Source organism: Amblyomma mixtum, chromosome 6, assembly GCF_055824585.1.
Source record: "Amblyomma mixtum isolate Tamu chromosome 6, ASM5582458v1, whole genome shotgun sequence".
Classification (NCBI taxonomy): domain Eukaryota; kingdom Metazoa; phylum Arthropoda; class Arachnida; order Ixodida; family Ixodidae; genus Amblyomma; species Amblyomma mixtum.
Window position 1 is genome coordinate 107,562,482 of NC_143017.1, and position 26,620 is coordinate 107,589,101.

General features: G+C 47.6%; 2 protein-coding genes across 9 annotated transcripts in view; one reads left to right on the forward strand and one right to left on the reverse strand.

The window, feature by feature from the left end:
- The window catches only part of LOC149339966 (dipeptidyl peptidase 9), a 45,976-nt gene extending 34,068 nt beyond the window's left edge, over positions 1-11,908 (forward strand). For all 8 annotated transcript variants that reach the window (XM_089548693.1, XM_089548692.1, XM_089548686.1 and 5 more), the window contains 2 exons: positions 5,234-5,538; positions 9,639-11,908. In XM_089548693.1, the coding sequence (XP_089404819.1) occupies positions 5,234-5,538; positions 9,639-9,731 (398 nt within the window). In that variant the 3' untranslated portion in view covers positions 9,732-11,908. The remainder of the gene's footprint in view (positions 1-5,233; positions 5,539-9,638) is intronic.
- Positions 1-26,620, reverse strand: part of YL-1 (Vacuolar protein sorting-associated protein YL-1) — a 102,846-nt gene that overhangs the window by 61,388 nt on the left and 14,838 nt on the right. The window lies entirely within an intron of this gene.

Genomic DNA, 26,620 nt, shown 5'->3' on the forward strand with positions numbered 1-26,620 from the left:
AGATAGCTAGTACACAGCATTGATTAAGGCTAGCTTGCCATAAGTACAAAAGCGCGTTGCTGGGATGAACATAAAAGTTTGTCGTGAAGGAAAACCGGCTGCTCCACACAGTCAGGCAGTAGTAGTTAGTTCCCTTCTAGCTGAAGCGTCTTCTCCAGCCACAAAAATGCCCTCTCACTTGGCACTGAACTGGCACGTATCCCACGCATAGCCACAAAGAAGCTCACCAGCGTAGTCAGCTACTGTATGGCCCAAAGTTACGCATTGCTCTGGGCGCCGCTATATTGTTATGTCTCTTTTGATAGGACTTGCGGACCGAAATGAACGCCGGTGCTCACTATAGAATATTCGGCTGGGTACGAATATTCGCGTCGGATCGAATACTCGAAACAACACGAATACTTAGATTTCGAATCGAATACGAATACTAAAAATATACTATTCGAATTATATTCGAAAATTTCGAATATTCGCACACCCCTAGTAAACACTGAACCAGATGAACTTGTCCGTTCTGTCATATCAGCATCCGCTGCTTTCTTTGAAGTTTTATGTTGAGCTGTATGTTTTGTCAAAGCAATTTGTTTCGTTCTGTGTGTGCACTTTCAAGCTGATGGCTCAGAACAGTCCAGCTGACGGTTTGGACATCCAAACCAACAAAACAGGCAAGGGGTCAATGCAGCATAACTTCTGATAGCTCTTTTGCCTAGCTTGTTAATGGGCTGTACCCTGGGTTGATGGGACTACTAATCATGGGACTACTGGGAATGAAATGATGGGCAATGAGTTGACAGTAAACAGCACTAGTGACCTCGAGGCAGTGGAGAGCATCTGTACTTAGTGGTTCTAGCCTAGCCGTGCGACTGAACTGAGGCTTGAAACAGTGGCACACTGCCTTAGGATGGCGGCATTCTGCAAGCAACATTCCAGGAGAAGTCAAGTGGTCAGTAAAGTAGTGACTGCGTGAATGTTATCATGACAGCTGTAACAAGACAGGTGATTGCAGCTCTCAATTATGCAAGTTGTGGTATATGAAAAAGAAAACATTGGTCCTCTGCAAACTAGACCGTGGAACCTATGGCAGGCCTGGAACTATCAGAAATTCAGTGAAACCTCATTAAATAGGTCTCTGTTAACTCCAAAATACTGATAATTAAAACTGCCACTTAGGTCCTGACCATTGCCAACATAAATCTATGGTGTCAGGATATTCATTAATTCGAGTACTGCTGGGCTGCACTCAGAAATACCTTCCATCCTGCTTTATGCTATAATCATCCGTTTATGTCGTAATTATTTCTTTTCAGTTATCACATCTCATGTTATCACATTTTCGATTTTGTTTACATCTCGTGGAAGTACCGCATTTGCGCAAATACAGTGCGGCTACAAATAGAACGTGAGTTTGACTTCATGTAAAAACCAAAGTTTTGCATGAACACTGCGTCATTTTCCGCAGCCTCAGCGTCGTTTAAGGGGAAGTACACAACACAGTCAAGGCGCCGCGGTACCGCTCACGGAGTGCCACCACGCCTGTGCTTCGCGCTGCCGTGCTGCGAATCTTAGTCTTTTGCTTCCCTTCCCCACTCTTCACTGCATTTCTACAGCCATTCCTTTCTCAGCGACCAGTGCTGCCTTCTTTCGGCGTTCATAGCCAGTTTTGCCTCACGGCCCCAAAGAGTTCAAGAAGTTGGCTTCTCTTCACAGCTTCTGATCGTGGTGGTGAAGTTATCTCAAAGAGAACCATTTTATCGTCTTTGGTATCCATTTGCCTCCAATGTCAGCATCGCGTGTGCTGCGTTGTCATCATTCCGCGTAGTACGTCACCACGGCCAAGCGCTCTTCACTGTAGACCAGAACACGAAAGAAATTTGAGTGGCGCCATTTTGGAAGCGTTGTGGCACCATCTGTTGAGCACACACTTTCGCGCTGCCATGCGAGGCGACGCGGCTCAGCATGCATGCAGGAGCAGTGGCTAACTATGTAAACACTGCACGACGCCGTAATTGAAGACGTAATTTGCAGTGATCAAGTTTATTCTCCTGCGACTTTCAGCGAATCAGTTTCGTGCTCTGATGGTGGGTTTTGCAGGCCCCTTGTACAGTTGAACCTCGATATAACGAAGTCCTACTTGCAGCCGAAAATTTCGTTACATCGCGAATTTCGTTACGCCGAGGTTCCCATGTTTCAGCTGTCAAAATAAAGTATAACTGGTTCAGGAACACTGCTTGTTGATGGGAACTTGTAAATCACTTATTGAGGAAATACGCAAGAAAATCGAGTAATAGTATCGCTAACAAGGGCACCGGATGTTTTTTCTACATCAGGAGCATAATGAGTGATAGCAAACACCGCGACGGCATCATTTTTCTCCGTGTGCGCATAGCAAAAGAACGAGCACAGCGCCTAGTACTGAAAGCCGCCACAAGATGTCGCTACTGGTATCATCATCATCAGCATTGAACATTTGCAGCCGGGGACGCATCAGAGAAAAATAAAGAAAAATGTTCGCATCGCTCACGCCGGCGCGGTGGGATTGTGCTCGCGGCGCGGTTATACTCCGACGTAGCGCGAGCGCGCGTGCGTGCGCGGCACGGCGACGTCACGTCCGCGAAACAGCGGCGCCCGATCGCCAGCGTGTTCGGCGGCTACCGGCGTGCTCTGACGGCGCCCGGCGCGGAATGCAGCCGGCTGCATTTCGCGCGGGCCGCGCCGAGAGCGCGCCGAAGCCGCCCACCCAGAATGCACCGCGCGCGCCTCCCACGCCACGCCTCCCCTCTACCCCCTTCGCCACTCGCCTCCTCTGCCAGGGCACGTTTTTTTTTTTTTTTCGCCGCTCACCCGTTTTAAAGGTACGACCACACTAGCTCCACGAGTTTGTCAACACTGATGACTTTTTTTGTTGTTGTCTACGAGGACATCGCACGCAAAAAAAAAAAAAAAACGAACGGACGCTGCAAGAAAATTCCGGTTTGCGCTTTCACGTTCAGAGTCTACAGCTCGCCAGTGGCGTCATGGTGCGGCGCGGCTTGAAACTTCCATGCCGCGGGCTTTGTATGCGCACGACAGATGGCGCGGCGGTACGTTCTCGCAGATTCCCACACTGCCGGCAAAATTGGCGCGTAAAAGGGCAAATACAAACTGCGTTTCGTCTCGGCTAAACTTTTAGCTCTCATTCGATGTCAAGGTAGCTCCTGGCACATGCATGCGATGCACAAGGACTTCGTTACATCGAAAGTGCGGAGCAAAATTACTTCGTTAAATCGCGAAAAAAAATACATGGTTTTCAATGGGGAAGTGATTGGGAAATGAAAAAAAATGCATTACATCGCGAATTTCGTTACATTGAGGTTCGTTACATTGAGGTTCGACTGTATACCACTGGGGCAAATGCCTCCGGTGAGTGCAAGAACTTCGCATGCGATTTTCTCAAACCATGTGTTGTTAAAAGGCCGCTAAATAATGAGGCAGGGTTCAGTAATGCAGCGAGCATAATTGCTACAAACTGTTCATCCGTATGCCTGCCCTTTGCGGGGTAATGCGGGAATGCGTGTACAGATGGCAGGTCTGATATGGTTTTGCCAAACTCTCCACGGCTGGCGCTTAACAAGCGCCAGCCGTGGAGAGTTTGGCAAACATGTTGCATACATGTATACATGTATACATGTTGGCAAACATGTATACAGTGGGGTAGTCCAGAAATTTCGGACAGTGGATGTGTGTCCGCGTAATAAATGCACCCGCTACATCTGCTGTCAAAACTAATATTTTCTTTCTGCATGCGTTTTAAAAGCTTCCCAGCTTTCGTCCTGCGAGAACCCATACTGAGTCCACGTTGTCTGGAGGCATTTCGGTGTCGACTAGGCGCATATGTGCCCGTGTCACTGTGCATGGTAGTGGTCACATGCACCTTGAAATCGATGCTTTAGGTGATATGCCATAAATGCGGTTGCTCCGATTCTTTGATGACGTTTTAAACGCACATTACAAATAAACGGGTGGAGTGTCGTTCTGTTGGGGCTCTGCCTAGATCAGTCGTCATACGCATTACCTGTATTAGGTCAGTGCCCGGATGCACCAGACAGGAAAAAAAATAAATATATAAAATGTTATCACGATGCTTGCCTGTGGTGCAGAAGCAACACTAGAGTGCATCTTAGTCAGCAGCAGTCTTCTTTTGTTGCTAGGCCTAACATGGTCCGCAGTGGAGCTTCAGAAAAGCACTTCGGAACTAGCCACCGCTTTTCATAAAACGTTTAATGTTTTCACCGGTTTCAATCTGCATGATAGCTTCACACTGAAATGAACGCCTTCATTATGCTTTTGTCAGCGAAACGAGCAAAAAAAAAAACCAAAAGCTGCCTTATACTAACAACTGTAGTTTGTAAGCACTGAGTTAGAGCCATCTGCAAAACCGTCAAAAGCAGTCGCATGCCACGTTGCATCTTTAGGCTCACATGTTAATACATTAATTCTGATCCCACAGGGAATGTCAACTGTGCTATTGAAAGTGCAAACCAGTCCGCCGCGGTGGCTCAGCAGTTATGGTGCTCGGCTGCTGACCCGAAAGACGCGGGTTCGATCCCGGCCGCGGCGGTTGAATTTCTTTGGAGAAGAAATTCTAGAGGCCCGTGTACTGTGCGATGTCAGTGCCCGTTAAAGAACCCCAGGTGGTCGAAATTATCCGCAGCCCTCCACTACGGCGTCCCTCGTAGCCTGAGTCGCTTTGGGACGTTAAACCCGATAAACCAAACCAAACCGAAAGTGCAAACCACTATTTTTTGGCAAAACCTAACGAGATATACGGGCATATGTGGATGTGCCAAAAAAAAAAAAAAGGAACTTCAAAAAATTTTGTTGAAGTAGAATTTCGCTCTGAAAATTGTTATTTTGGGGGGGGGGGGGGGGGGGGGGAAGGGGGGGGGGAATAATAATTGCATTGCTTTGTATGGCTTCCTGGCAGCGAATTGGAATTACTTTGCTGCGGCAGAAATTTCGTTGCGGCGGCGTTCGTTGTAGCAGGGTTTGACTGTGTATCTTAATGAGGCCCTCATCTCCTCATCCTTGTTTGAGCTTGCCACCTCGCGTGATAGGATTCATGCCTAATGACTAGTCTCTTGCACTTGCGAAGGTACCAACAGAATGGTTTCAACCAACTTCGCTGGGTGAATGGCCACTAGGAGCAGATTGTAAACACTTTCCGGAGCAGTGTGGGCCTGATCTTTGTGTGCAGGTGGTTACCTGTCCCTGATGGGGTTGGCACAGCGGCCCGATGTGTTCAAGGTGGCTGTGGCCGGGGCACCCGTCACCTCCTGGAACCTGTACGACACGGGCTACACAGAGCGCTACATGGGTGCCCCGCAGGACAACCCGCAGGGCTACCGGCGTGGATCGGTGCTCTCCTACGTCGGGCAGCTGCCCAGTGACCAGAACCGGCTGCTCATTGTGCACGGCCTGATGGACGAGAACGTGCACTTCACCCACACTAGCCAGCTTGTGGCTGCGCTTGTCAAGGCTGGCAAGCCCTACCAGCTGCAGGTAAAAGAGCACAGCAGCTGATATGGCTTGAACGCGGGTAATACTATGTGTATAACAGACAGCATGTGCAGAAGGCATGAATGGGGCCATATGAATTATTCCAACGTACCAAGCTTTATGGTAATGTTTCTGGGAAGCAGATATCCTTCAGAGTGTGCAAAACGTATTGTATCCTATAAGAGTGAAAAAAAAAAAAAGAGGACAGCACTTTTTACCTTAAACCCTTTGTTTTAGTAAATAAATGCGAACTGGCCTGTGTTGCTGATAAGCCAGGTGGGTTGATCAGCTTGTGAATTGTAGGGAGAGCTGATGTGGGAGTAATACACGAGAGAATTCAGCACTGACGTCGCCTGCTTGCACTGTCTGAATCAAGGGTGGTGGTACATTTATAGCTACACCACTTGGAAGCACCTGCATTGGCCACAGGGGGCAGCTGCATGGCACTGTCTTCTCATCATTGCCTGAAGTGGGCAGCAGTTGTAGTGTTGTGTATTACATTTCTTGTGATAGCCCAGACACTGCAAACAATTCACTTCACTTTACACCTGGGTATTTCTTGGAATCGGATCTGTATGAGGAAAAATCTCTCCAGTGGGTAAGCAATGTCAACTGCAGCTGAAGAAATTAGCGCAATAGGAACTCAATGTTGCGCCTTTCACAGTACTGTGAGGAAAAAAATGCATGAGCTAGGAAACGTAGCAGAACACTGCACATGAAAAGGTAGCTCAGCATTGTCTGATGCCTTTTTTCCTTCTTGCTAGCACAGGATGCCTCTTTGGAATGTGCAGAGGGTCCGAAACGCCGTGTACTGGTTCTCTATCTGCCTGGGCGGTTGGCAGAAAGGAGCCAACGACAGCAACGAGGGAGCATGCGTGGAGCAGGCGAAGCTGCTATGCACATGCACTTCAGCTTTGTTCTCATGGCAGTAGCTTTGATCTTACACAGTTCTTGTCTACTGGTATCCAGAAATTGTATCTCTTAAGGGGGGACACTGGTCTTGAAAAAAAAATTTTTATTAATGAAGTCACAGTTATGAAATCTTCAGCGAATATGTATTTTTGTGTGCTGATTCTAAATATGTCATTTAATTTCATGTAAAACAATTCCTTGAGCACTTATGCACATTTTATGCGAGTATTTTGCGGAGAGTTTTGAAGAAAATTTGCTGCAGGAAACTCGCTGAAATGTATGCCATTATGTTCTCTTGACACCAAGGAATGCAATAAGAGTAAAATTATCACCCTGCCTATAATAGAACTTAAGTTATAGGGTTCTGAAGTTGTCGCTACAGAAATGAGAAGGAAAGTGTGTATTCCTGTTTCTGAAGTGGTATCTTCAGTACCCTATTAGTCGAGTTCTATGAGAGCCAGGATTATAATTTTACCCTTATTGTATTCCTTGGTGTCAAGAGAACCCAATGGCATACATTTCAGCGAGTTTCCTGCAGCAAATTTTCTTCAAAACTCTCCGCAAAATACTTGCATAAAATGTAAGTGCTCAAGGAATTGTTTTACATGAAATTAAATGACATACCTAGAATCAGCGCACAAAAATACACGTGCCCTGAAAATTTCATAACTATGACTAAATTAATAAAATTTTCTTTTCAAGACCAGTGTCCCCCCCTTAAGCTGCAGGCGGCAAGAAAAATGCAGGCGACAGAAACAAAAGCCTTGGAGTCAGCCTGCAGAACCATGTCGTACAATGCTTTCTGCGTGGCGTAGTTTCATCTTTTCGCTTTCGCTCAGTCGGGCTCACGTCACAGCGACGGTGCAGCTGCACCAATAATTGCAACCAAAATTCAGGCCAACTGCAAGCTTGCGTGTGACATTTGCAAGGTCACCTTTGGGTGTACCTTGTGGCAGAAGTGCCGCTATTGTAATGCAGTAGCTGAGTTTGTATTGTGTGAGTGCCTGTGAGGGCTACAGCGGGAATTCCTCATGAAAACGTAACAACCAGGAAAGCGCAGCAGCACCCGGGCACATAACAGTGGGGTTCCACTGTAGAAACTCATTAATATATAATGTCGGTGAATTATGCATGGAGTATTCATTAACTGCCAATTACAGTTTCCTTCATGTTTGCATGTTGAGAAAAAAGCTGTGTAGTGGGTAATGCAGTACAACTTTTTTATTTTGAGCCTGCTTGAATGATAGATTCAGTTCATTTGGAGTGATGTTTCGGCCCATCAGTACCTCATGTATTTTACTGAGGGAGAATTACCATTAATCAGTTCAAATGAATGAGAGCTGGCGACAGTTAATTAAAATTGGCTGTTGCCACCAAGCTGTACCTAATGGTGATCTATGGCAGTGCTGTGGCTGGCATCCTGGGCTGGAACATGGTGCTGTTGTTTTTGTCAATGGGGATCAACCTCATTAATAACAGACAAGTTGCAATCTTTATACTTTGGTGTGTGTCTATTTGAAGGTGTCACTAAATACATATGTAGGTTCCTTCATGCAGCACGCAGTCATATGAAACCCTTGTAATTCAGGCAGATTGTAAGCAGGCAGTTATATAATTGGTAAGCACCATCCATATTTGGGGCCTTAGGTGCCCAGTTTCAATACGAACCCTTTTGTTGGGGAAAGAGCTAAAAAGAGCATGTGTAAGAGAAATGACTGCAGAAGCAATGTTGTTTGGATGCCTGTACTGGTATATTTTGATTTGGTAAATGAGGCATCTTACACTAGGCTTCCTTTGTTTGAAAAGGAAAAGCTTTGCGAACCATTATGCTTTTAGTGCAGGATAGTACAGTAGAACCTCGTTAATTCGAAGTCCGTCGGACCGCGAAAAATTGTCGAATTAACCGGGTTTTCGAATTATCAAAAATCGACGAAGAATGAGAAATGAACGTACGAAACATGGCTGCATCAACACTGCACCTTTATTTTGCCTGAAAAACGGTCACTTGAAGTAGTCATCGATGCACGACTGCTTGGCACGGTAGTTAGAGGTGCGTACATACTCCGATGTTCTTGGCGCGCGGGCGAGAGCCGGTTGTGGTCGGATACGCCAGATCGGTGACGCTACGCCAGGCGCTCCGACGCGACTGCTACTTGTGTCTACGGGAGGAGGGGGTACGCTCGCTCTTCTGCCACCCTTTGATTGGGGGCACTGCTTGGAGCGGAGCTCCGACGCGAGCGCAGAACGTTCTTCGTTCGACACGCCGCCTGGGAGAGGAGGCGAGTGGCGAAGGGAGTAGAGGGGAGGAGTGGCGCGGGAGGCATGCGCAGTGCATTCTGGGTGGGCGGCTTCGGCGCACTCGACGCAAAATAGAGACATGCTCCACGGTGCGGTCAGAGTGCGCGCTACGTCGGAGTATAAACGCGCCTGAACACAGAACACATTTGATCGCGGCACCGAACAATCAAAACACTACGAGCACAGCCTGCCACGAGCTAGACAAACAACGGAAACGGAGCCAGAAAAATTGTGACCTAGCGGCACCTGGTTGTTGCTTTGTCAACTAAATCTAGCCTCCGAGACTGGTATTCGACTGTGCAGATCGCTGAGGCACAACAAACCACCGGAAACCGAAAATTGATTTACAGTGCCGCCTGGCTGCCACTCCGGCAACTCAACTATACTGGCCTCAGAGACTGGCAAGCATTTTTCTTTTCACGAATCACGGAGGCCATGGTCTAAACCTACGTATTATCCGAAGAGGGGCGCGCTGGCTGTTCAAATTATCCGGCAAATTTTGCATGGAAACTGTTGGGACCGCCGAAAACCTTCGAATTACGCGGGATTTCGAATAAACCGAGTTCGAATTAACGAGGTTTTACTGTATACCATTGTTAGTAGACAGGTTCCTCCGTGTAGCCACCTCTCGTGCTGTATGATGCAGCTCTCACAGTAGCCCTGATGGCAGAGCCCCTCTCTTGTGAGTGAGTGCCCACTGCTGGGTCTGCTCTTTGCGGTTGTTGGGGCTGCGTTGGTTGTGCAATAGGACTGACAACCAGAGGAGTTGATGTGGTACTCTGAAATCGGGGCAGCATGAAAGGGGATGGTGAGTGTGTCCGACTACTAGTAGTTCCCTCTTTCGTTTTTCTCCCGTGCGGTGTTTTCAGTGCACTTCATTTGTTGCATTCCAGGTGTACCCAGCTGAGCGGCATAGCCTGCGCCACCTGGACACGAGTGAACACTACGAGACCACGCTGCTCAGCTTCCTGCAGGACAACCTCTGACTGTCTCTTGGTGTGCACATCACTTACGGTCTATCTTCCCTCTGGCAGCATGCTCGGGAAGCCATGGGGACACCTTGTCCTGAGTCAGAGCCTTCACTGTGTCACAGCATGATAGCTTTACGCTTCTGTAGTTGGCGGAGCGGTGGCTCTCCCTCCCCCGGTTACAGTGAAACTCTGCAGCGGCCTCTCAGCTCTGCATCAGTTCACCCCTTTGTGGGGCAGTTGTAGGCAGTACCTGCCAGCCTGGAGTAAGTGAGGCCACTCTCCACAGTGCACAGTGGGCTGCTATAGCAGTTGCCAATAATGAGTAGGTGACGGCTTCTGTTCGCGCTTGGCTCAGCATGACCGCAAGTTTTGGCAGCGTGAGAAGCGAGAGAGCTGTCTGGAGGCGACACGAAGCTCCAGGTATCTGCCCGAGAGTGCAACTCGTGCTCACTGCTGTGGCCTGCTCATGGTGGCTTCGGCCGCTCTCAAGTGTGTGGTCTGCATGCTTCTTGGACAACAGTGCCATGCAGTGAAGGCGCTGTGGTTGTGCCACGAAGGGTCTTCTAGATGCCAGTCAGCACTGCTGGTCTCAGTCGCTCATTGTGTGCATTCTTGTCAACAAGTACAGTCTTCTGTGTGGTTCCCCGCCTGTGCCTGGTGATGGAAGTGACTTGTTAGCTGTGACTGTTTTTGCAGTGATTGTGCTGATTAGTGATCAAACTTTGCATGCAAAGGGGTGGTCCTCTTGGTGTGGGCAGCCTGGGGGACGAGGCTTAAGAACATGCACAGCTGTCGCCTGTGTGCACCATGACAGTTTGCTAAACTTTTCACAGTTTTGACTGATAGGTGTTGTCCTATGCATTCACTGTGATGTATGGTTAACGGATATGAATGAAAAACTTTGCACATGTCTTCAAGTGCACAAATGTTGGCTTTGCCTACATCAGCACCCTCTCAAGAAAAGTTGCTTGGCGTTTTTAGTTAGTGCATTCTGTTTTAAAGGGTGCAAAGCTGAACACGCTGTAGGCACTTGCTACTGTGGAGTTTCATGCCCCCGAAGGCAGTGCTGGATCCGTGACCTTTTTATTTGTTAAAACGTTTGTTTGAATACCTGTACAGAGAAGAGGATGGGCACTGACCGGTTTTGGCAGTGACCAGGCAATGCTACATAGGAAGCTGCTAGTGCAGTTTCAATAGTGTTGTGGCAAAATAATGCTTCATTTGACATGGCAAGTGACTTTGGGGGTAAGGGTTACAAATGAAATCATTGCCACGTTTAAAATGTGCACAAAGGAACAAAGTGTAGAGATTGGTTGCTGTCAGCAGCATGCGAGGCACTCTGACAACCATGTTATTTCAGTGAGCTGCAATCACTAATGGGAGAGAGAGAGAATAAACTTTTACTGCATAAAAGGAAACCGAAGCGCACTGTGCGTGGGGAGGACAAGCAAAACAGAATTGGAGCGCTTGCCTGAGGGTGAAAGTGGAAAAGTACCGAGCCATATGCTGTCTGTTTTAATGCCTTTTTTTATGTTCTCCGACATTTTAGGGCAGCTGACTGCTGATCAACTGAATGTGACAAATTTAACCACCGGTACTGCTTTTTTCTTACATTTTAATTTGTTTCCTAGGGAAAATGCATGTTGTAGTGCAAAAAAAAAAAGACAATTGATGCACTGATATGGCGGGCTGCATGACCTGTCTTGTCAAGTTAATGTTTTTTCATGTCCAAACTGATTAATTGTGCCATGCTTAGGAATGATTGCCCTTTGGCCATTGGTTTATTTATCTTTCTCTCTCTAAAAGCAGCTGAGCTGAAAACCATGTTTGACATGAGCATTTAAAGAGACTTCTGAGTGTGTCAAGTTGCAGGCAGTTGTGTCTCCAGCGATTCAGCGACACTGCATTCATAAGGGCTGCTGTTAGTGGTTCCGATGCATGTGATCCTTGCTTCTGCTGAAGTGAAGAGTGTTGATGAATTTTCGTAGTATGGCTGCCATTTTTGTGATTTTTGCTTGCCTGGCAAGTCATGAATGTGTGGTAATGTTATAAAAATGTGCTGCTGCTGCTATTGCTGCGTCACCTGCGCAGCAGTGAATGGGAACCTGCTTGACCTTGTATTTAATTTAATGATTTGTATTGCTATTCAGTGAGCAAGGCAACTTAAGACTTGAATAAAGTGATCAACAATGCTGAATGTCAAATTACTGTGCCGCAGTGGCTTAGTGGTTAGGGCGCTCGGCTACTGAGCTCGAATTCCCGGGTTCGGACTCGGTCGCGTGGCCGTAAAACGGTTGGGACTCGGTCGCGTGGCCGTAAAACGGTTGGGACTCGGTCACGTGGCCGTAAAACGGTTGGGACTCGGTCGCGTGGCCGTAAAACGGTTGGGACTCGGTCGCGGCAGCCGAAAAGGTGCTCGTGTGCAATATCAGTACAGGTTTAAGGTCCCCGGGTGGTGAAAATTATTCCAAAGCCCTCCAGGCACCTTTTTTTCACTCCCACATTCCTCCCTTCCCTAATTACCCTGCTGTTCAGGTGGAGGAAATGTGAGACAATTACTGCATCATTTCCTTTCCTCAGAAACCAGTTTTCCAAAAATGAATTTACCAATTTTCCTGTGCCTGCGAATGCTTCTTTTGTCTTTCCATGGCATATTTCGCATGCTACCTCTATGTGTGCATGGGATATTTACATGGGCTTTTGAAATGTACTGCATTCTTCCTGGGGTGAATGCTGTGTCATGTTCCATTCCATGGGCAGGAGCTCAGCGTTCCAATGGCCAAATGCAAATAATGATGATGGGTATTGTAATTTGACTGCGCAGTGGACAAAACATTGAAGGATGGAAATTAACTGGTTAAAACCTCGACTGGGCGAGGCAAAACTGTCAGTGGTGTATATATCGAGGGTGACGCAGCTGTAGGCTGGCTGTGTTGCTCGCCTTGCACCAGCGGTTTCCGGAAGACACTTTTAGCACTTGATCTCACCCCTACTGCTCTCTGTGCATGCGCTATGTTGCTATGGTTACGAAGGAGCGCGTAGCTCCGTAGACTCGAATGTCATCTGAACCGAATGTGTTGAAAAACTTCGTGTAGCAGCTTAGTTCGGCACTCGAGTCAAGTGACATTCGGTTGGAAGGCATTCGAAACACCCATGTAGCAGCGGTATAACTCTGAGAGGAGTGGGGCTCCTGCGGCTCAAGTCAGGACTCTGGGAGGGTTCTCAGCTGGGCTATAGTGCTCTATAGCTGGGCTTCATGCTGTCTTCATCCAAGGACCGGCTAACAGCGTCAAGGTGCTCTGCATTCTCCCAGACTTTAAACAATTTTTAGAAAATGGGCTTTTTGAGTTAGAAAAGCTCTTTTTATCGGCGTAGCATTGTTAGCAGTGTAGTACATCAGAATACAGCTAAGACATGTTAACTAGCAGTCTGGTTAACTAAATCGAAGGGTTAACTTTTTAACTATTGCTGTTAGGCTCCTTTATTATTGAAAGGTGTGTAGCCCACCGTAAGTAATATATCCATATCAGTTTGTAGAATTTCGAAAATACTGTTACCCTTGACGCTGTGACTCAACAAATTTTGGCTACATTGAGGTAAAATACATGTGCTTTGGAGAAGTCTAGCTGCAGGCAAAGCAACCTCTCCAGTGCACATAACACGTCGAAATAGCCCAAATTTGTTGGGCCTGTATACAGTTGGACCATTAGTTTGGAACGCAGGGTATTGGATTATAATGCAGTTGAACTCTCAGAGCGAACTGGACTCCAATTGGAAGCTAAGGAACCAATTGGACAGGCCACTTGAAATGAGGGAAATCAATTGGACTCCCCAATTAGATTCCTGAGTCTAAATGTAAGTTGAGAAACCAATTGGACTGTCCAATTGGAATTAGGGAGACCAGTTGGATTCCCCAATTTGTTTTCCTGCATCCAATTAGGTCCGTTAAATTGGCTTCCAACTGGGTCCAGTTGGAGATCTCCTTGGACTCGGTGCTTTTTTTTTTTTTAAAACTGGGATGCCATCACACACTCCCGCACCCGCACGCATATAGACTGTTCAGACTCGCAGGCAGCTCTGAATGCTTTTCACGAAAGAGCCCTCGCCTTCCCTACTCTTATAAAAAATGCTATGTAAGTTGCAGTAACGTTATTTGAATGTTACATTAATGCTAAATATTAACAACTAATGTCATGTGTTTTACCAAAGATATTAGTTTACCATTCGAGGTAAACATTCTAATGCTTTCTTATAAATGTTATAAGAAAAATAGACATTTTGTTAATATAGTCTCCTTGATATTATTATAATGTTTGTATATAAGTATAAAACAACATTGAAAATTTATTCAAAGCACTGGGTACGGAGAACCTTTACCGCTGTTCTGACAGTAAACATGTTTTTCAACTAGCAGTACTTTGCAACTAACTGTCCTAGCTTGTGGCTGCCATGTATTGCATACACAGCCCCATTATTTTATTGCAAAGTTTTATCACTCATGGTACACCCCTCAGTAATGGCTGCTTAAGGTTGGCACCATGGTATCCATTTGGACGTAAGTGTATGAGTTGCATGTTGGGTTGTATTGTGGAGTTCAAAGTGTCGCCATTGTTATTGGGCCTTGTAAAGCGTTTATTGAGTAGTGTACTTTATAAACTGGCGGGCCTGCATGCTTGTGCATGGTTGCTTTACCATTTTCAAGCATGTTGTGTGTGTGTTGTTTAAATGTTGAAATAATGTTAAAGGTTTTATAGTTAACATTGCAAAAAAAAAGACATCATGAACCTGCAATAAGGTTTGACAAAACAAAAAATAGCGTAATGTTTCGGTGCTACCTGTGGGGTTGTGGGCAGTTTTGAATTTCGGCCGCATTTAGATGGAGACAGAAAACTTGAGCGTAAACTCCACCTTAAGGATATGACGTGGTAGCGTTAATAAGTTAAGTCCATATGTGAGCAACTGTTTATTCTCTACTTTGCATTCATATATCTAAGAGTCCTGTTATCACTCCTGGCTCAGTGGTGCAGCGGTTAAGCGATATGCTACTGCCCTGCGATGGGAGTTGCTTCCAAGAGACACCTCGCAACCACACGCTAACTGAACTGCCACCTGCCATGGAGGGGCAATTTGCTCACAATATGGTGGGCAGGTTGTGATGACGTCACTAGGTTACGTGACCTAGGTGTCCCACCTGCACCTAGGTTGCTTCTCTGGGGATTTTTCGTGCATTTTGTGCTCATGGCCCACAACGCCACTTAACGCTGTCATGTTAAAATGCGGATATTTTCATGCATTGCAATTTCGGCACTCGAAGACTAAAAAATAGACAGTTTTAGTATAGCGTACGCAAAACCTTTGCGTACGCAATAAAATAGCGCATGTAGAATGCGCATGCGCAGTACGCTAAAAGAAGCTTAGCGTTTAGCGTACGCACGCAATTTTCTGGAAATAGCGTAGCGTCTTTGCGGGGCTTGCGGAGACAACATGGCGGCGCCCTGTTTGCCCGCTTCGGTTCTAAAATACCTCGTCATTGAGTTATTCGGCGCTCAACTGGCAATAAATGGTGGTATTCGCTTCCGCTTTCTGTCGTTTCACTGGGACGCAATGCTATGTGCGATAACTTGCCGATACTTTTGAGATATCAGTCTATTTTCAAGGTCGTAAGCCTAACGACATGTTGTGTACACTGTCGTCATGGCAACGGTCATTTTTAGCGCTTCTCAAAAGTTTTAGTTTCGTTTTCGTACACGTGACAACCATGGCCACCAGCCGCGCGCGTTTTTCGGTGGCGGATGACATAGAGCTTTTGCGCGAGGTTCGCGAATGCAACCCATTCGCAAACCCGCTCAAGTGGGCTGAAATCGCAAGAACTTTTGGCGAGTATTCGGCGAAGGCGTTCACAGTTCGCGCTGTACGCGAACGTGCCGAGCTGCTGCTGAGTCAGTACGCGGCCAACGATCGTGTGAACCTGCGCAAGTAACCATCGCTCCGCATGCGGCAACATGAGGTCGTCGATTTCCGCCCAAGTGAGCACAGAGAGGAGGCGATGATCGCACAGGATGCTTGAAGGCATGTCGTGAAGGCTGGGGAAATCACCCGAAATAACAGAGATTGCAGACAAAAACGAAAAAGCGCGCGCTTTGAGAGTTTGGCTTGGTTTGGATCAAAACAACCTCAATTTTTTTTTGGACATGTGGTGCCGCTAGGTACTTACCCAAACAGGGCTGAACCTGGATGTTGTATGTCTACTTAGCGCCTATTGCGGAACGGTCCGCAAACGCTCACCTAAAAGTGCTGTTCGCGCTTTGAATTTAGCGTACGTAAACATCTTGCGTGTTGCGTACGCAAAAAACGCAAACGCTATACTAAAACTGTCTAATTAGCTGAGGTTTAGCTCTGGTCAAACCGGGTAAGTTGCGTAAGCAAGCAGCAACCGTTTTGCCCGAGGCGAACGCGCGTATTCGTTTTCCTCCCGCTTCCTCTGTCTCTTCACATTCCGACAGATGCGTCGAGAGCGCGGGACTAGGCGCGCGGCAGCGGCGGTGGCGCAGCGACGGTCCTGCCGCCTGGTGGAGCACGGCTGAAACGGTTGCTATGGCAACGGCGCTCCATCTGTTTGACCTCGCTGCGGCTAAAGGTCAACCGTGGTCACCGCCGGGAGCTACGCGACGGCTCGAAACCTGGCGCAGTATTACGCAATAAAATTTAGTCGGTATCTCTCTTCTACGGTGTGCCGCTCATTGCTCAGGCGTAGCTGTAGCGTGAAAAAATAACTAGATTCTGTTGCGAAAGCAACGCTGCGCCAGCCAGCTCGGCTCGTCGCGTGGTCGCCCTTCAGACGTATGCCACGGCCCACGAACGACCTTGAGCCATCGTTGCCTAAGCAACGCCGCAGCCGCGCTCCAACAGATGGCCCCGCAGTCGACTCCGCTGCCGTCGCCACTCCCTCCACCAGATGTGCTCCGCTGGGGTAGAGAGTGCGGAGGTGTCTTGGGGGGGGGGGGGGGGTATACATATGTATATGCGCTTCGCCTCAGTGGATTCTAGTCGTTATTGAGAGCGAGAAAGAGAGGCAACAACGAAAGAACGAAGCGAGTAAGAGAGAACGCGCTCAAGAGACAGCAGAATAAAGGCCCATCTCCATGGACACATCGGAGGCGCACCAGCGCAGCGCTTACGCGCCCAGCGCCGCACCGCGACAAGCGTCGAAAAACACATGCAACTCGATGGCCTGTCGCGGCTACCGCGTTCAGCTCGGCTCGGCGAAGCAAACGGCGCGAAGGGCCGTACCGGATGCCGAGAGAACTGCGTTCTCTGATTGGTTACACCGACTGCAAATCAGCGGCCACTTCCGGCGCCGGCGCGAGCGAGGCGCGAATATCTGACATGGACAGATATTTGCCAAGCGCCAGCGCCGGCTCGCGTCGGCGCGTCGCGCATGCGCAGTCCGGCTCCGGCGTACGCCGGTACGCATAGGCGCTGCGCTCGTGCGCCTCGGATGCGCCCATGGAGATGGGCCTTAACGCGCCGGACGACTCGAGAAGCGTCGTAACGAATATGCGGCTAGAAGTCGTGCCACGACCCGGAGTGGCTCTTCAACTGCAGAAGAGACCGGTTTGAGTTCTCGAGAGCGTCGGAATGAGACGCTGCGTAGACGACGTGCCGAGGAAACGGAGGAAGAACGTGCTAGAAGACTCGAGGCTTTCGCAATTCAACTAGGGTTAACCAGAGCTAAACCACAGCCAATTTTTTTTTGTTTTATTTTCCGTTGTGTGGTTTGCGCATGGCCGTTACGCCGCCGAAAAGAGGCGCACGAGCGTCGTTCGTGACGTGTGCCCTCCAATAGTGAGGTTGCCAAGATATGAGCGGCACCGTATCCCGGACGAAAATTTTTTGGAGAGCACGCTGTTTAGGCGTCAGTGCTGCGGCCTGTCATCGGCCGAACCTCCGGCGGGGCTTGGTCTCTTCGCCTGGTTTCGCCGAAGTCGCGGACGACGCCTCGACCGGCTTGTCTTCTGCACGGGTGGGTTCCGGGTTTAGGGACTTGCTGGTCTGTGCACCGACGCTCGGCACAGCTTCCCTGGACTCAGTTGCGTTCTTCTCTATCACTAGAGCGTGAGTCCGCCGATAGTGAAACTCTGCAAGTACAGCGGGAAGTCGGGTGTTTATCGGAAAGATTCCGAACTCCCTTGCTCTCCTCCGCAAAGAAGAAGAAAGGCGACTTCGGCGCAGAAGCAGAGTGATGAAAACTAACTCGGAGCATCTTCCTTACCCTAACTACGCCCACTGCAGAACAAAGGCCTCACCTATTCACTCCAGTTAACCCTGTCCTGGGTCAGATGCGGCCTCCTTATCCCTGCGAACTTTTTAATCCCATTTATCGGACCATCTGACTTTCTGCCGCACCCTAATAAGCTTGTCTTCTCTTGGAATCGAGCCTGCTACCCCCAACAACATCTTGCTCTCGCATTACATGCCTTGCCATGCCCATTTCTCCTTCTTGATTTCGACTCGGGTCATTAGCTTGCTTTTTTTCTGTGACCAACTCTCTTCCTGTCTTTTAACGTTTTCAACTGTCATTTTCATTGCCATAGTTCGCTGCCTTTTCCTCAATTTAAGTTTAGCCTTCACAAATTTCGTTAGTCTTCACGTTTCTGTGACATAGATATATGAGTACCTGGTGAACTGTTTTTTCCGTCCGAGGCTGTTCAGCGTTACTTTAGTTTTCTGAATACTCATTTTCAGACCCAACGTTCTACTTTGGCTGTCTAGGTCCTCGATCATTCTTTGGAATTCGTCCACTGAGTTACCCGCGGAATAAAATGCGGCATGTTCTACTTGCATACATCACCTGCACATCCTCCCCCACCCCCCTCTTCCTGTAACATGAAGACAACTCCGGCAATGAAGTATTTTTACGAGAAGCTCCTAGCAAAGACGACACATTGCTTCACCAATGAGGTGTCTCGAAAGTGGTATGTAGATTTTTACCGGAAAGATACCTGCCGAATGCAGTTTGGTCTAAGAATTAAGGCGTGCTTGAACTATAGCTATAGAACCCCAGAAGTCACTACGGCAAGTACGTAGGGGCATTTGTGAGGACAGGGAGGAAGCGAGTTATTGTCATTTGTATGAAAATAGTATTTTCATGGGATTATATATGCATGACCCGGAAAATGAAAACCCTGCAGCGCGAAAACAAGAGCTCAGCTGGACATCTTATGATTAAGCATGCGTTTCGATAGAACTGGATAGCTCTGAAAACCTCAGTCTCGTTGTGCTCTCTAGCAGGAAAGCGGCAGGGCTTCGGCGCTTGTGGTGACTTAACTACACAGCGACCGTAGTCTGAACGCTAGAGCTGCGCCGCGCACGCAGTTGGGTCATATTTTCGGCAACGCGGCGTCTAAACGCGTCCCGGAGAAGGAGATTCAGCACTGCTGCGAAGTGCAGGGAGAACTTTAAGACGTCTGTGTGAGCTATGGAAGGCAGTGATTTTCTGCCCATCTCTTTCAACAGCCGTCGCGTACAGCAACTTACTGACGCTGACGAGGCCTAGGGCTACCATGACGCCAAAGATGACGATCGTGGCGACGGCAAGGGTTGCGACTACGCTGCACAGGTATCCGCAGAAATTATTCCTGAAACAAGGATCATCATCATCAGCAGCCTGACTACACCCAATGCAGGGCAAAGGCCTCTCCCACGTCTCTCCAATTAACCCTGTCCTTTGCCAGTTGCGGCCGCCGTATCCCCGCCCACCTAACTTTCTGCCGTCCCCTGCTGCGCGTGACTTCTCTTGCAATCTATAGTCTGTTACCCTTAAGGACCAGCGGTTTTCTTGCCTTCGCATTATATGCCTTGCCCAAGCCCATTTCTTCCTCTTGATTTCAGCTGTAGGATGTCATTAACTCGCGTAAGAAGAGCTGTAAACGATGTGTGTAAATAAAATGCCGCATTGGTTCCAGCATCAACGGAAGGCTCCGTACATATCCATGTTCCCTACATATGATATATCCTTTAAGAGGTTCTTCGCTTTGATATGCTTGAGCTAATTCTTAAAGATGTTGCACGTAACTGAAGGTGAAAAATGACTTTCTTGTAAGCTCAGCACTGAGAGAGTGTGCGGAACTCGCATTTGAGACGGTGATTACAGTCGTGGATGTAACTCTTCTCCAGCGGGCATTTTCTCAGAGTGATAATAATGGATACTCTTCTTGTTAGTCCTCAGCAACGATGACGGCAACAAGGTGAGCTGTGCTCTTTGGGAACAGTACTTGTAATGTGGTTCTTCAGTAGAGCAGCAGACTGGCAAATCCGTGTTTTGGGAGCGAATAACAACTTGTAATTTTATGTGACGTATACTGTGTGCACGGGTGAATTCAGGAATCCAGTGACATGCCATTGTTTTATATTCAGTAACGGACACCGCGCTTCATGAAATTACTTGGATAATCGCGGTGGCAACAGGCACTTATAGAATGGAAGGGGCAGGCCGCTGTATTCCAAGAAAAATGTTTGGGGTTCATAGTAATGGGTAACTGGAATCATATTTTTTCATTTTAGCACCCCTGCAGATTTGCTGCATCAATGACATCGCAACCACGCATTGTTGGATGGTTGTATTTGTAAATGCCAAAACTTGTGCCCTATTCAGGCGCTTTATTTTTAGCTTTGCATGGTCGCCATTGTCGTTTCTACCTTTGGTGTTTCGTGCTTTCCAATGCAGAAAAGGCATGTACTCGGGCACTCAAAACGAAACAAAACAAAAACAAAACGCATAAGAGGAATGAAGAGTATCAAAAGCAGCAGGGAAATGATGATGCTCGAAATGTCCGCGAACATCTCGCCATGTTACCGAGGCTGATTTAATGATATAACAGGATGATAAGGTCTCTAATTATAGCCTGGACTTGAAGAGAGAATAAGCCAATATCAACGTGTTAGCAGTAAGAAGGGACGTAGAAGAATTCAGAACCTCGCTCCAGAACAGATATTCCGCTTTAACGAAGGACGACGAGATCAATGTTCAAGCAATGAATGATAATCTCACAGATATCATTACGGAGTGCGCCATAGAAGTAAGGGGCAGTAGCTAAAGAGGATATCGGTATGCTATCTCAGCAGGCGAAAGATCTGATTCAGAAACACCAAATCAGAAAGGCCTCTAACCCTAGATAGGATAGAACGGGCAGAATAACTATCGAGGTAAACCACTAAGCGTGTAAGGCAACCGACACAGCTGGAACCGACATGTACGAAACATGAAAATAAACTCAAATTCAGGTAATTAATATGCACAGAATCGAGCATGTTCTAAAGAACGGAGGTAGCCTAAAAGCGGTCAAGATGAAGCTAGGATTAGGCCAAAATCAGATGTACTCGCTAAGAGACAAGGAGGGTATATTATCAATATGGATTAGGTAAGATAGCCGAGAAATTTTACACAGATATATACAATGGCCGAAATAATCAGGACGATAATGACGGAGGCAGTGATGTGGAGGAATCAGACATCCCAACGGTAACGAAAGAGGAAATAAAGAAAGCCTTACAAGCAATGCAAAGGGGGAAAGCAGCTGGTGAGGATCAGGTAACTACAGACCTGTTGAAGGACGGTGGGCGAATTGTGCTATAAAATTTCCAAACCTGTACACGCAGTGCCTCGTGACCTCGAACTTACCGTAATCTTGGAAGAACGCTAATATTATATTATCTTAATCTATAAGAAAGGGGACGTCAGTCACTTCAAAAATTACAGACTGATCAGCTTACTGTCCGTTATCTACAAGGTATTTAATAATGTGATCGCCAATAGAATCAGGACCAGCTTAAACTTCAATCAGCCAAATGAGCAGGCAGGCTCTCGTAAAGGCTACTCGACGACAAATCATAATCACGCTATACAGGCGGTAGAGAAATGCACAGAATATAACCAACCTCTATATATAGCCTTCATAGATTAAAAAAAAAGCATTTGACTCACTCGAAAGCTCACCATTCATGCAGACATTGCGGAACTAGGGTGTAGAAGAGCCATATTTAAAAGTACTATACATCTACAGCAGCTGCACAGCCACCATGGTCCTCCATAGGGAAAGTAAACCTCAATAAAGAAGGGTGTCAGGCAGTAGGACATGATCTCTGGAGTGCTATTCACGGCCTGTCTACAGGAGTTATTCAGAGGCCTGGATTGGGAACAGTTAGGGATAAACGTTAATGGAGAACACCTTAACGATATGTGATCAGCTGATGAAATTTCCTTGCTAAGGTAATGTTAAGAGACAGGAAGAGAGCAGAGTGGGACAGAGAACAAACTCGAGTTAACGACATCAGTCGAAATCAAAAGAAGAAATGGGCATGGGGAGAATATGTAATGCGAATGCAAAGTAACCGGTGGTCGTTAAGGGTAACAGATTCGATGACAAGAGATGGCAAGCGTAGCATGGGGCAGCAGAAAGTCAGGCGGGCGTATGAAGTTAGGAAGTCTGCGGGATTAAGGCGACCGCAGCAAATACTAGGCCGCCCTGATGCCAGAGCCGCCAATAAATGCCAGGTGCACGCTCTACATTACAGACGCGGGCATTTCTTCCACAACTTAGAAGCAAATTACTGTTGGCGCTGGTTTAAATGACAGCAGAATGATTTTTCTATGATTTTTAGCATAACTGATTGTAATCCATCTACACTCCGCTTAGAAGTTCTATGTGGTGAGTGATTCAACTAAGAATAGATGATATGCCCATTATCGCGAGGGGACAGTTGTCTAGACGTTTTCAGAGGCTCTTCAAGTGCAGTAGGTACAAAAAAAGTAAAGGCTGGGAATCGTTTCTGGGCCCGAAGAGTGGTGTCTGCGTCAATTAACGAAACGCCAAAAATTATACATCTATTTACAACAAGAAATCTCTTTCTGTTCAAATCTCAAGACGAGCATTAACTGTTTGAGCTAATATTAACTCTGTTTTTAATTAAAGAAATAAGATCACACAGGTAACTTACCCCGACGACACTGAAAAAAAAAACAAAAAAACAGCACGATGTTGAGAGGCAACCCGAAATTAGCTTTTGTAGCGTAAAGCTACACCACTACGCGGGTCAGAGCCGCGGGTCAGAGCCGAGTGCGCCGCCCGTTATGCGCATGCGCGAGAGCAGTGTGACGTCACGAGAGGCGCAGGTGCATTGCCTCCTCGCCACCGCCACAGCCGGTGCGCACTCCTCGCCGCCGCCGCCACCGGCGTGCGCTTACTACAGTTGCACCGCGCGCTACTGCGTATGCGCGAGGAAGGTGTGCCTTCGGCGGAGAAAAGACGGTCGCGCTCGACATGGAAGCTAAGGAGAGTCGAGCCGCTGCCAAACGGCGCAGAAGACTGGAAAATTTAAATTCTTCCGATCCCGAGGTTGTCGCCTGGCAGTTGGCCGTCGAGCAGCGGGAGAGCGATCGAGCCAAGGCGAAACGTGCGGCCGAAACACCGAAGCTACGAGAAGAACGCCTAGCGAAAAGACATCGCCAGGAAGCTCAACGACGTGCTATGGCCGCCGCTTTATGCTACGTATATCCAGGCATAGCAGAGCTAAGCCACTGCCATTTTTTCTTGTACAAAGAGTGCATTTCTAGCAAACAGCTGAATTTTTTCAGCCCAAAATTAGACAGGATGTTGCAAAGAGACACACTAGAGAGAAAAAGCTGTCTCTTTTTGTTACGTGCTGTTTAATTTTTAGCTGAGAAAACGCATTCAGGAGTTCAGAGTCGTACGTGTGATGCAGGGCGTGGACCGCATTGAGAATATATGGCGAGGAAATACTATTTACTTGACAACGGGTTGCTCTGTAACATTGCATAGGGGTGGATTTAAGAGCGACTGCTACGTATATACGAGAGAGTTTTCTACTGAAGGTCCACCACAGTGACGATCAAACGACTAAAGTTACAAAACTTTCTTCGAAGAGAAAAGGACCCTTATGACAGCGCGAGTTGCACTGCATCCCTGCCTTCGTGTCCCTTATTGTCTCCGGCGAGCAGGGGAGCGCGAGAGTTACTACGGCAACAACGAGGTACTTTACACCGCAGGAAACCGCAGTTATGCTGGTATTCTGGTAAAACAGCGAATAAATTCGGGGCGATGGTACCAAGAGGCGCCGAGAGCAGCACTATATCACACTGCCAACAAGTGCTGGGATGCCCAAGCACTGTCGCTTATTAGGCAACACAAACTCGCTTGAGGGGGTCTGACCATTTCCACAGGTTTTGTTGCCGGCTATTTGTGGCGTTTTGCGTACACAGTGAAGCATTATGTCTTATATAATAGACTGTACTGTGCTATGTCAGTGCACGTTAAAGAACCCCACGGGGTCTAAATTTCCGGAACCCTTCACTACGGCGCCCCTCATAGCCTGAGTTGCTTTGAGACGTTAAACCCCCGTAAACCAAACCAAACCATAAACAGCCGCCACGGTGACTGAGTAGTTAGGGTGCGTGGCTGCTAGCTCGGAAGACGCGGGTTCGATACCGGCCGCGGTGGTCGCATTGCGATGGAGGCTAGATGCTAGAGGTCCGTGCACTGCGCGATGTCAGTGCACGTTCAAGAAACCCAGGTGGTCGAAATTATCCGGAGTCCTCCACTACGGTGTTCCTCATAGCCCGAGTCGCTCTGGGACGTTAAACCCCATAAAACCTAACGTAACCTATACCATAAACTGGTTCAGTGTGTATATCCCACAAATAACAACAATCGGGTCTATTGCAAAGATTCGTCAAGGATCGTCAGTCTTGTGTCAGCGCTGTGTATGTCTTCCTCTTTCGTCCTCTCCCAGTCGCGCTGTGCTTGTACCTTATGAACATTTACCTACGAGCTCAAGAAAGCACTCTTTTTCACTACAGGAGCACGGACTTACTCGTGACGTGCCGATTTGTTCTGTGTCAACACAGCCTCCGCGCTGCAACCTAAACTCGCCCTTCGGAGGCTGCGGCTGTGGTTGTGAGCCTGTCACTGCCGCTGCTGATAGCGGGCCACACGGGAAAAGGAAGAAGCTAATCTTAAAAACACGATGACCTAGAGGACAACAACAACAACAACGACCTCATGGAATACGAAGGTTCCTTTCCGCTGACGATCCGGAGCAGTACCTGAATAGTGGAAATTACATTTTGTTATATTTCGAGCTTTCTTTGTCTCAACTCAGAGACGCAAAAGTACCCATGTTCTATTCCGTTCATAAAAACAGCATTCATCCTGTTCATCTTCCTTATTCGGGTGGTTCGAGAGGTTTCGAAGGTTCGTCCGAAAAATCGCATGTTAACAATACGTGTCCCGATGTGGGCCATGAAGTTGATATGGGTCTGCAGTGCCGATAGCCTGCAGTGCTGATAGCAGTAGCGCGATGCAAAGCTATGTGTTTTAGCCCGCCAGACGCAGCTTCATTGAACGGCGCCGTGGACGTCTTCACGCAGTGGATGTACCGCCAAAATGTTCATTTACGCACTCTTCATCATTCTAAACTTCATCTGTCAAAACATGGCAGAGGAATGTTTGTGCTGTTATCTGAGCACTGCAGCTTACCGCACTCAGCTTAATATTGTCGCAATGTTTATTCTACTTATCTTCCTTGCGGCCTGTTGTCTGCAGTCAAATATCCGGGCATGTTGATCTGCACAGCGCGAAGGAAAAATAATATAAGGCTAACTGGAGAATTTCCATATACACAAGTGCTTTACAGCGCAAGGAAGATCTTGGCTATCCCATTATCGAAAGTTGATCTTGATCGCCTCGGTTTGATTTTGTGGGGTCCAACGACCCAAGAAAACTCAGGCTATCAGGGACGCCGTAGTGAAGGGCTGTAGTGGAGGGCTGTAGTGAAGAACCTACCTGGGATTCTTTACCGTGCACTGACATCGCATAGTACACGGACCTCTAGCATTTCGCCTCCATTAAAATGCGAACGCCGAGGCCGGGATCGAACCTGCTTCGTTCGGGTCAACGGACGAACACGATAACCACTGAAACATCACGCCGGCTTCATCATTTCACTAAATACCTATGACAAATGCTAAATGGTTTTCATAAAACATTGTAACAAAGACCCATAATGGTTTATGGTGTATGGGGGTTTAACGTCCCAAAGAGACTCAGGCTATGATCGAGGGACGCTGTAGTGAAGGGCTCCGGAAATTTCGACCACCTGGGGTTCTTTAGCTTGCACTGACGTCGTCCATAATCCCTGGAGCACTTTCCCTCAGCACCGAATACCTACTGCCAATACTGATCTCTGTATGGCATTCCTTTTACATTGGAACAGAAAACTGTGAAGAATTCTGCCACATATCATCATCATTGACTCATTACGAGCTGTTGAGAATGGTCCACCCATAAAATGCACATTCAATGCTCCTTGCACAGGGATTCCAACAGGAGAATACTGCAGAATTTATTCTCATACCGGCTATTAAACAAATACGTTCAATAATACGCTGCATGAAACCTGGTACGTACGCCGATAATCAAACGGGCACAAGCCATGCAAAACCTGCCAGGCAGACTGCGAACTAGTTCACCACAGTTTTGCCCCAATAACTTCAAGCACAAAAAGGGAACAGCATTGCCATACATCAGCATGTGCTCTTAGAAACAAGCGGACTGCAGCGTTTACATGCCGCGCGCCTATTATCCAGAAAAACTGAAACAGCTAGTACATTGGCGTTTTCGTAATGTAGCAGTCTGAGATCCAAAACGCTTACTGCGCCTCTCGCACGAATGCTGTTGCAGAAATTTGTGCACGCGTGAGCAGGGTACATGAACGAGCCTCTAGAAACGAAACGTAAGCCATCTGTTGTCGAGGCGACCTTTACTCCGTTTTCAAAATCAAGAGCGCGCAGACCAGCGGCGGCGGCGGCCCTGGTCCCTGCTTGCCGG